The sequence below is a fragment of the Haematobia irritans genome, chromosome 5 (genome assembly GCF_050003625.1).
Source record: "Haematobia irritans isolate KBUSLIRL chromosome 5, ASM5000362v1, whole genome shotgun sequence".
Taxonomy (NCBI): Eukaryota; Metazoa; Arthropoda; class Insecta; order Diptera; family Muscidae; genus Haematobia; species Haematobia irritans.
The window spans coordinates 87,495,972-87,507,455 of NC_134401.1; the positions used below are offsets into that span (position 1 = coordinate 87,495,972).

At 33.6% G+C, this 11,484-nt stretch overlaps 1 protein-coding gene and 2 long non-coding RNA genes across 3 annotated transcripts; all 3 read right to left on the reverse strand.

The window, feature by feature from the left end:
• Positions 1 to 959: 959 nt before the first annotated feature.
• Positions 960 to 1,665, reverse strand: LOC142241555 (uncharacterized). Its single transcript, XR_012723689.1, has 2 exons — positions 1,527 to 1,665; positions 960 to 1,428 (listed from the first exon to the last, which is right to left on the reverse strand). It is a non-coding gene; the product is annotated as an uncharacterized LOC142241555 (long non-coding RNA).
• A 6,693-nt stretch (positions 1,666 to 8,358) lies between these two features.
• Positions 8,359 to 9,795, reverse strand: LOC142237467 (uncharacterized). Its single transcript, XM_075308799.1, has 2 exons — positions 8,651 to 9,795; positions 8,359 to 8,587 (listed from the first exon to the last, which is right to left on the reverse strand). Exons 1-2 carry the CDS (start codon positions 9,179 to 9,181, stop codon positions 8,582 to 8,584), a joined length of 537 nt encoding a protein of 178 aa, XP_075164914.1. The 5' UTR covers positions 9,182 to 9,795; the 3' UTR covers positions 8,359 to 8,581.
• A 636-nt stretch (positions 9,796 to 10,431) lies between these two features.
• LOC142241454 (uncharacterized) lies at positions 10,432 to 10,924 on the reverse strand. Its single transcript, XR_012723642.1, has 2 exons — positions 10,703 to 10,924; positions 10,432 to 10,645 (listed from the first exon to the last, which is right to left on the reverse strand). It is a non-coding gene; the product is annotated as an uncharacterized LOC142241454 (long non-coding RNA).
• Positions 10,925 to 11,484: the final 560 nt, after the last annotated feature.

Genomic DNA, 11,484 nt, shown 5'->3' on the forward strand with positions numbered 1-11,484 from the left:
GTGCCCTCCACCGTCGATTACGTGCAAATTTATACTAAAAACTGTCATCCACAATCGAATTTCTTGGGTTGCGGTAACAGTTTTGTCTTCCAATTTTAAGTTAGACAATATGGTCAAAATAAATACCACCGAATCGAGGCTATGTATAATTATGGTCCGTTTTGACCAATTATTAAATTAAATTTACCTAAACTGGTTCCGGCATGGCAATACCATCCGACCGACCTACATTAATAACAACTAAATTCGCCAAGATCCAAGTCGGTAACTTGGTTCGTTCGTGTTATCGAACATTCTGTGTTATCGAAAGAGACCAGTCGCTAGTCGCATTTATTGTACTTCAATAGAAGCACTGAGCGGGTTATATATTAAGAGAACATTTATTAAACGTAAGAACTCTTCGCAATTCAAAAAAAAATCTCTTTAATCGCTATCGTTTTTTGCTTGCCGTGGTCGTTATTGTGCTGTCGCGTCGTCGTTGTCAATCATGTATGGAACATATTTTTACGGTCATAAACTACAACTAGTTGTAATTGTGACAAAAACAAAAACAGAAAAATTAAAAAAAAAAACACACACACATATAGCCAATTGGCTTCAAGAGGGTGATAACTCAGAATAACTTTGAAGTTTTTCTTAAGGCCTTTTTTTTATTAATAAAAAATGAAACTAATAATTTTGAATAGTTCATATAATTAAGCACATTTATTTGTATTACACTTGATGGTTAGTAAAATCCTTAAGCAAACTACCATAAAATTATTATCCAAATGTATCAATTTTGCAATATGACTGTCTTGAAGCAAACCAACAAATTTGTATATAAAAAGGTAGGTGGATAGTTTCATAAGCCAGTACAATCGAAACAATCTCAAATATTCCATCAGCTAACAAAACTTTCACTCTGCCCAATCAACCGAAAGAAGAAAAAACAAACAAAAAAAAAGCACTACATGAACTTTAGTGAGAAAATAAAATTAGCAAATGGATTTATTTATAAATTACCACCTAGGAAAATGAACCATTCAATTATAAACCACTGGGACAAATATAACGAATGAATTGCAAATATCCACCTCTTCAAAAATGAATGATTTTTTTTTTGTTTTTAGAGTCTTGAGATGAAATAAACAAGACCACAATTTATACTACTAAGCGATTTCACATATTTCGGATAAAACACGAATGTATATGAACTTTTTGTTAAATGAAACAATCAAATGTTGTTCAACTTGAAAATCAAGGAAAATTTAATTTTTCATACTAGAAAATTTTCAAGAGAAGCATTATACGCAAGAGAATGAGTTTTTGTTTTGATGGGAAATTGTTGCGTATAAATACCCGAGAATACATAAGCTGGCGGCTATGGGTAGTGCATTCATTGAGAAGAAAGAACTTTAATGGATGTCGTCATAAACACATCTGGATCTGGTAGACAAACAAAAAAAAAACGAATTAACCTTGACTTTGAAGAAGATTGGAAATAGACAATAAGACAATAATTCGAAGTGCTATTTATTACTTACAATTGCTTTGTTGGGAATAGAGCAGGTTTAACAAATTCGAAACATTTTGTGACTAATTCATTTTGATTTTGATACAAAAAAAATATTTGTCATACATTCTAGCCATTTTATAGTATTTCGAAAAAATATTTCAGTTCTCAAAAGCAAGCACAAAAAAAATGAAATTTACATTTGAATTTTAAATATTTTCTGTTATGGGGGGGGGGGGTCGGTTTGTAAAATGCAAAAAGCACGTAACTTTGCTCTAATTATATATATATTTACGTTTTACTATTAAAGTTTCTTGCCCTAGTTTTTATCAAGTATACGAAAGATTTTAGGAAGGAAGGCGACACATATTACGCGATTTAAGGCAATATCAAAAGTCGATTAGTAGTTGATTTGGGTCCAAATCAAAAGTCGTTTATATTCAATATCAAAACTTGGTTCGTTGATTTAAGTTGATTGCGAAGAACATTAAAAGTCGATTACAATTGCATTGCTATGGGATTGAAGAGGAAATGTTGCTGCTTTAGCAACTGGGAATCATTATGGACTATGGAAGAATATTAATATCTTTAGTTACGGGTCGGTCTGTATGTGGGCAATATATTATTATGGACTTACAGTAACACATATAAGTATTGGCACTGCACCCCAAACCACATAGTTGTCGGAATATCTGCAAAAAAAAGGTGCCTACCAGAAATGTTGATTTTAACCCCATGGAGTCTGTCCGTCTGTCCATGTATTTGTTGCTCGTAGTACTCCGGTCGCTATTATTAACCGATTTTGATAAAATGTGGTACAGTGTTTATGGAAGAATGGAAGAATATAGTTACAGATATAACAAGAACTTAGTCCATTAAATGTCTAGACGGAGTGATGCTGTTCTCAAACAAAAAGGAATGCCCAACAAGTAGTAAATGTACTAAGAACGAAACTAATTTAGAACTACCTGTGCCAATAAATTTGTTCCTCAAAAAATGTGCCTTTTTTATTTTTTTATAAATTGAATATTTAAAGAACAAAAAATTTTCTAAAACAAAAAATGATCTAGATGCTTCATGTAGCTACAATCCGAATTAAAATATATTTTAATTTAAAATAGCTTCATATCACTTTTAACGTGTGGTTTTTATCAAACTTGTTTGGTGTGCGAGCACTTATGTGTTCCACTGTATGTTATATAGACGGATAAGCCACCGCCGAATATGTCGAAGCATCTCTGCTTAAATTTAGCCGCTAAATAATCAAAAATCGTTGTAATTCAGAAAAATGTATTAATAATTATCCTATTTTTGTAAAAAAAAACTTCAACATTCAACCTATTCCATACATGAAAATACAATTTTTTAAAATTTAATTTAATTTTCATTTCATTTATTAAACATCAATACAAAGGAAGCCACTAAAGGCCTATTATACATGTATTATAATAAAGAAGCTATGTTAGATATTGTAAAACTAATTTTAAATACCTTGAAATTATTTTATAACAAAAGTATATGGCTCCCCAGCCACATGAATATAATATAATTAATACAAACAAGTATATACGGCCGTAAGTTCGGCCAGGCCGAAGCTTATGTACCCTCCATCATGGATTGCGTAGAAACTTCATCTAAACACTGCCATCCACAATCGAATTACTTAAGTTGCGGTAACGCTTGCCGATGGCAAGGTATCTTAGAACCTCCTAACATCATCTTCTAAATTGTATGTAAGTCCATACGTGGTATATATTAAATCAAAAAAGATCGATCCAATACGTATATAATTCGGTTTGACAAAGTAGACATAAAATTTTGACAAAATTTTCTACAGAAATAAAATTTTAACAAAATTTTCTATAGAAAGAAAATTTTGACAAAAATTTCTATAGAAATAAAATTTTAACAAAATTTTCTATAGAAATAAACTTTTGACAAAATTTTCTATAGAAATAAAATCTTGGTATATTATTTTTGGCTCGAGTGGCAACCATGATTATGAACCGAATAAAATTTGAACAAAATTTTCTATAGAAATAAAATTTTGACAAAATTTTCTATAGTAATAAAATTTATTTTTGGCTCTAGTGGCAACCATGATTATGAACCGATATGGACCAATTTTGGTATGGTTGTTAGCGACCATATTCTAACACTACGTGCCTAATTTGAACCGGATCGGATGAATTTTGCTCCTCCAAGAGGCTCCGGAGGTCAAATCTGGAGAATGTTTTATATGGGGGCTATATATAATTATGGGTCGATATGGACCAATTCTGACACGGTTGTTAAAGATCATATACTAACACCATGTTCCAAATTACAACCGGATTGGATGAAATTTGCTTCTCTTGGAGACTTCGCAAGCCAAATATGGGGATCGGTTTATATGGGGGCTATATATAATTATGAACCGATGTGGACCAATTTTTGCATGGTTGTTAGAGACCATATACCAACGTCATGTACCAAATTTCAGCCGGATCGGATGAAATTTTCTTCTCTTTGAGGCTCCGCAAGCCAAATCTGGGGATCGGTTTATATGGGGGCTATATATAATTATGGACCGATGTGAACTAATTTTTGCATGGTTGTTAGAGACCATATACCAACACCATGTACCAAATTTCAGCCGAATCGGATGAAATTTGCTTCTCTTTTAGGCTCCACAAGCCAAATCTGGGGATCGGTTTATATGGGGGCTATATATAATTATGGAGCGATGTGGACCAATTTTTGCACGATTGTTCGATACCATATACCAACACCATGTACCAAATTTCAGCCGGATCGGATGAAATATGCTTCTCTTAGAGGCTCCACAAGCCAAATCTGGGGATCGGTTTATATGGGGGCTATATATAATTATGGACCGATGTGGACCAATTTTTGCATGGTTGTTAGAGACCATATACCAACACCATGTACCAAATTTCAGCCGGATCGGATGAAATATGCTTCTGTTAGAGGCTCCACAAGCCAAATCGGAGGGTCCCTTTATATGGGGGCTATACGTAAAAGTGGACCGATATGGCCCATTTTCAATACCATCCGACCTACATCGATAACAACTACTTGTGCCAAGTTTCAAGTTGATAGCTTGTTTCGTTCGGAAGTTAGCGTGATTTCAACAGACGGACGGACGGACGGACATGCTTAGATCGACTCAGGATTTCACCACGACCCAGAATATATATACTTTATGGGGTCTTAGAGCAATATTTCGATGTGTTACAAACGGAATGACAAAGTTAATATACCCCCATCCTATGATGGAGGGTATAAAAAGAATAAAAAGTCCTATAAGTACCAGACATCAATGCTTCAGTTTACCGTACTCATATTATTCAAATAGTCAATTAGTTTCCTTCTATATTCGTTACAAGAACTAGACAAAACTTTAAGATCAGAAGGCAATCGATTCCACAAACGAAAAACTCGGACCAGAAAGGATTGTTCGTATATGTTAGACTTAATTCTCGGTACATCAATCTGTACATTTCTTGTTGAATTAATAAATGTAAATTCACGGGTCAAAACTTCCGGCTTCCCGTACTTAAAAATTTTGTAAACGTGAAAAACAGACTTCATCTTAATATAGTTCCTGAAGGAACATCCTAAGATATCAGGAATACACTGGTTAACTAGATCATGATCCCGAACCCGTAAATTGAACACATATCGGACAATCTTCCTCACAACTCTCTCCATTCGATCCAAGTTATATGACCAGGTCCCGGAATAAACCTCAATACCGTAATTAAGCTGAGACATCAACAAAGAATGTGTTAACCGAAGACGAATATGCTTTGGCGTATATGCACGCAGAGCATATAGTCTCCTCAAAGTCAGACATACCCTATTGCCCATATTATCAATATGATTGTCAAAACAAAGGCTGGAGTCAAGAATAATACCAAGGCACCTTAAAGAATCAACATAATCAATTGTCTGATCTAAAATGGAAAGTGTAAGAGAAAAATTTGAACGATTCCTGGGCTGAAAAAGTATTGCCTTTGTTTTGGAAGGATTTATGACAAGATCATTTGTCGTTAAAAGTTCCGCGATATATTCAAGATGTGAGTTAATAGATAGTTCTGTAGCATCACCATTAAATAGAAGAAAAATACCATCCGCAAAACAAAACGGTTGACAAAAAGAATTTCCCATGGAACAAATTATGTCATTAATAAATGCCAAAAAAAAGTATTAGCCCCAAAACTGATCCTTGGGGTACACCCGACGTAACTCTTCCAATACTTGATCTGGAACCATTAATAGAAACATACTGTGACCTATCCGTTAGGTATGAAAAAATTAATTTACAAGCTGTATAGGAAAATCCAATGTTACTGTGAAGTTTGTTTATAAGATATGAATAATTAATGCCCTGTTCCTGTATATCGAAAGAAAACCAGTTCGAAAGAAAGGCAGTCACTCGAATTCGAATGAATTTGGGTTTTTCTATTTTTGAAAGTTCGATTCGTTTGTATGAGACTACATTGATTATTAAAAATGAGTATTTTTAAATTTTTGGTCTCAGAATTCATTCAAATGTTAACAATGCTTTTACTTTTTTCTTGACACTTATTGTATATGTTCGTTTATTACTCGACAACAAAATATCAAGTGACTTGCCTTTCGAAATAAAAGAACAAAAATCAATTTTCTTTCGTTTGGAATACGAAAGAAAGCTTTCGTTCGATATACAGGAACAGGCCAATAATGCAATCAAATGCCTTGGTAAGGTCTAATGATACTAAAACACAATCGCGGCGCCTATCAATTATATTCCTAACCTTGTCAGTAAGCGATAAAACGGCAGAAGTGGCATTAAAATTCCTCCTATAAGCAAATTGATTGGGGTGGAAAAGTGAGTTACTTTCAATATGTTCTAGGATCTGCGCCTTCATTAAATTTCGGAAAGTTTTTTTTTTTTTTTTTGTGGAATTTTTCTTTCTCCCTACTGCTCCAGTATCTTCCCACGAATCTTATCAAAACCCAATATAAGATCAAACAAGCGATGCAAAATTCGAAAATTGAAATTTGTCCAAAAAGGTCGAAGTCGACTTTTTGGACACAGGATTTTTGTTATAAATTCTACAAATCGATTTTTGATATTTTTGTAGTTTAGCCAAAACCAACCTATCCCCTTTTAACAATATAAACGGAAAGGCGAATTTGCTTTTTATACTAGCAACTCATTACAAAGCAAGCAGGGGCGAAAGTGGTGGAAAAGTTGAATTTTATAGGCCGAAAAGTTGAATTTCTTGATTCTGATTACAATTACTAGAACAAACCTTTCTATCACCAGAAACGAATTTCTAAAACAAAAATTCTAAAAGGCGGAACTTTATTAATTCTTCACAAGATATTAGGAGGTGATAAAGTCGTGGTCTTAAGGTTGAGTTACATACCATGCATTAATGCGTCGTTGATTGAAGAGTTGAATTTTCTCTTTGAAAGCAACAGTTTTGTTAGATTGCTTCAAACTCAAAAATATCAACCCTTCCATCAACGCACGGATTAATGCATGATATGTAACTCAGCCTTTATAGAACAAGTTACGAAGAAGCTTTGGCTAAAACACGTGGACTATTGCATGGAGCACCCGACTTCTAATTTGTCCTTTAATATATCGTAAGGCCTTTAAAAAGGTTAGTCATAACATTGTTTTCAAGAATGTTAGATACACGGATGGGATACACCTCCCAGAATTATATGGAGCCTGAAGTCCACCATTACAAGAGAGATGCTAATTGTAAGAGAGATACTGAGAGATTTTAAACAAAACAAATTGGTATATATATATCGGCCCCATGAAAATTAGACCCCAAAAACTAATATAGAAAAAAACATCTCAATTTTTTTTTTTTTGAGTACCTTCAGTTTAGTTTCTGGCCCACTTGCATTATGAAAATAAACCCTAGTATGTTATAAATGTTTTATATGATATTCGACCTGTAGACTTTTCCAAATATTAATTGTTGATAAAAACGAGATCGAGGTCAAAAAATGTTTATTGATAAACCCTAATATTTCAAATGAAAATAAATCCCAATTTTTTCTTTTGAATTTTGCTTAGTTTTCAAGTGGGTCTATTTTCAAATTCCGGGGTTTGACTATGTTGGCAACTGTACACACTTTTGTTATTCTGAACAGAATAGTATCGTACCAGATTAGGTTTTTGCGTGGCCGGTAATCGGCCGGGGTTTACGACTTTCTCCTATGGATAGAGTCCAAAGTGGGCTAACGCAATCCCCAAGAGATTCGTACTTAGTAACATAAATTTAATATTTTTCTAAAAAGTTCCTATTTTTTTCCATAAGTTAGTGTTTACACACTGTCTTTTAAATCAAAAGATAAAATGAGCTTTATTTTTATTTTGGGGTCGACTTTCATGCTTCAGTTACAATTTGTTGGGGCATATATTCATTTTAAATCTTTGTTCCACATTTGTGGCCCTCTATACTAGATGACAAACCCATAGGACATTAACTAATTAGACAATAAATACATGACTAAGAACAACAATTTTTATATAATTCCTCTGATTCTGAGTTTAAGCGCAGGGATAGTGTTCCCTTGTAGAATTAAGAAAAATAGGTTACACATGGACCTATATAAAAATCAACGTTTGTTCAAAAGACCGACATGATCAACCTGATAAAACCGATTAATCAACTTGTGTAGCCCATATTTAGTAGATATGTTACACGCTTATAAAAGATGAATTTTAATGTATTAATATGTAGAAATTCTCACGAAATTTATCACTTTTGAAAATTGTCCCATTTTCAGAGTTTCAAGCTTGACCAGGATTTACCGTATTTACGTAACGTTAAAAAAGTATTTGGGAATTTATTTCATTGAGTATATAGTCTCATTAGGTTTATTGTGTCAACCCATATAGATAACCACAAAATTTCTTTTGGTTGTTTTGAGTGGGTTTATGGTTTTAAATTGGAAACTTTCCGCATGTTCAATTGAACGTTTCTCACGCATTTATTTTGACGACAGTTGTAAGATTCTCCCTATCATTGCTAAACACATTCATTGCAAGCCACCACCTACAGTTTTCTTTTAATGCTAAAATAATTAAATTTATGTAAATGGGAAAATAATCAACATATGTTGAGGAATGTCACTTACCTTATTTGGATTCGGCGGTGAATAGCTAAGTATCTGGGATTGAGATAAACTCTGACGATGGTAAGTACTGTAACTGTTGTTGTTATTATTATTATTGTTGTTGGTGTTGTTGTTGTTATGGTTATTGGCGTTAGCTCCACCACCTCCGTTTAGACTATTATTGCTGCTATTGTTATGAAATCCACTGTGAGCTAGAATTGAAGAGGCAACTGTTGATGCAGCTCCAACAGCAACACCGATATGAATGGCGCTATTGTTGGAATGTTGTAGAGCCGTAACACCGTGACTATTAGAACTTGTTGTTGGCGCTGTTGTCAATGGCGTATTGGTGAAACTCAATATGTTTGGAAGACTACTGCCACCGCCACCGTTGCCACTACTCAATTGATGATTGGTGCCAGCTGACGATTTGGACAATTGATTTCGTTGTTGTATTGGAGGAGTTTTATTTTGAGTTCCCTCTGCCGAGTGTGGTCTAGTTGATCCGTTAGTCTCTAAGCCCGAGGTTGTTGTGGTCCACACAGACGACATTATGACCTAGCCCGTTTTGGCTAACACTAATCAAAACAAGCAGCGCCATGATTAGTTTTGTTTTACAATTGGGGAAGAAATAGAGTTTGTTTTTAGAAAGTTAGGATTTGTTTAATTTACAAATGTTCCACAAAATTATTAATGTGCAATACAACGAATGACAATGACTATGACAAGACCACCAACTGCAGATTCATGTCAACACAGAGAATAACAATAACGTCAATAAGACCGGTAAAACACAAACACACACACACACGTATAGTACTCAAAGTCATGAGTTATTTGTTAAACATTTTCAATTTTGTTTTATATACTTCTTAGTTGCTATTAATGTACACAGATTTCGAGTAATCATGTTTTTTTTATATAAAGCCTCGAAGAGATTATGTTGAAAGTTGTTTGCTGTTGTTTTTTAAGTACAATAGCCAGCTGACGAGAAAATAAGCTAATGCTCCCGAGACCAAGAGAGTGAGAGAGATTTAATTGCAATGTTTATATACAAAAAACGAAATTAATAAATTTATTGTGCGTCCACACTGCGAATAAGGCGACAGACAAAAGACGACAGCAAATAAAAATCAACACGTAAAAATGACAACCATTCCAATAAAGAAAATAAACAAATAGCCATGGAAAACAGCTGTTGCGACAGGGATGTTACCCACGTCTCAGTTGACAAATTTCTAGTAAGACAGTGTTACCAAGCTCTATTTAAAAGCTACATTCTGCATTATTTTTTCATGCGAAACTTGTTGTTGTTACCAAAACCGGTTAAACGGTTAAAGACCGGTATTATCACGCTAAAATAGCCATATTCACTATTATTTTTCTTTAGTAACTCACTTTAAAGAAAATAAAGTTTATCAATTGTTGCTTTAGATCATTTCCCACCAATTTATAATAAAACTTGCAAAAAAATATAATTTTATACTGCTTTTTGAGATTATTTCGATTTCGCGGTAGTGTGATTAAAAGCAGACACTTAGTAGTAGCCCTGCCAACATTTTTTGAATTTGGGGACTCTTTTGAGAATCCCCACTACGTCGAAAACAATCGTATACGACATCAAAAACTCGTCGGAAAAGCGCCGTCACTATTGAGAAGTTGTACCACGCCAAGTTACTACAAAAATGTTTCGCATGAGTGCAATTATTAGGTGCCTTTATAGATCAATTTAGAACGACGCCAATAAGGGACCCTCCAAACAATCAGAAAAAGTGCATTTTAAGATAGTTGTAAAAGAATCATTGTGGTCGAGTAAAACACGTTTGTTTAGATATTTATTAATTTGATTAAACATTTACAAATTCTTAAAAATATAACATTTATACCACTATCACATTACATTTAACATAATTTTTGGCATTAATGATGATGTTGAGTTACAAGTAGCGAGTTACATGTTGCTGCGTCTATCAACCAGTGTTTTTATTCCATGGAGGCAGCGTGTCTGTAAAATATCTGAAAAACAATCACTTTATTCCATTTGGAAAATCACCAAATTGTTCACCAATATACCTTTCACAATTTTAAGCGTATAATCTATGTTTTCAGAACTTTATTTTCGTTTTTATTTAATTAAAATATAACAAGCTGGTTGCGCTTGGCGTTTCACAAAAAATGGCTTTTTTAACAGTAGGGATGGCAAATTACTTGCATGTACTTTTTGATGTACCTTTTCATGATGGTTGAAGTGACATTTACGAGTCTGTGGTAACGATGAGGTTGAAAAGGAACTTTGAAATGCTGGCAGGGAGTATTCCTCTTTATTGAATAAATATTTCTTCAATTACTACATAATTATATTCAGTAAATGTACAGTACAGTAAAAGCAGACACTTTAACCAAATTGACACGCTATGCATTTTTCATCTATATTTGATAAGGATTTAACATGAATATATTTGTTTTCATTCATAAAGGCCGGTACTATATTCGGTTTCCGCAGCGAAATCTCATACAAAACCAAAAAATGCGAAAAACTAGCGAAATTTTTCCCATTTGTGGTACTTTTTTTTCGAGTTGAAAAACTGACGTAAATCGCGTAGTCATTGTTTTCATAATATGGCGCCATTTACAATGTGAATTAAAAAATAATTTATTTATTAAACTGATTTGTGTGAATTTATATTACAAACGTGGATCGCATTATTATTTAAAAATGTAATTAGATCGATTAATAAAACAAAATATAACATGGAGTGGTATTTCCGTAATAACCCTGCCAGCATTTCAAAGTTCCAATTGATCCTCATCGCTACCACAGACTCGTGACACTGCAAAAATCGCCAACTGTGATG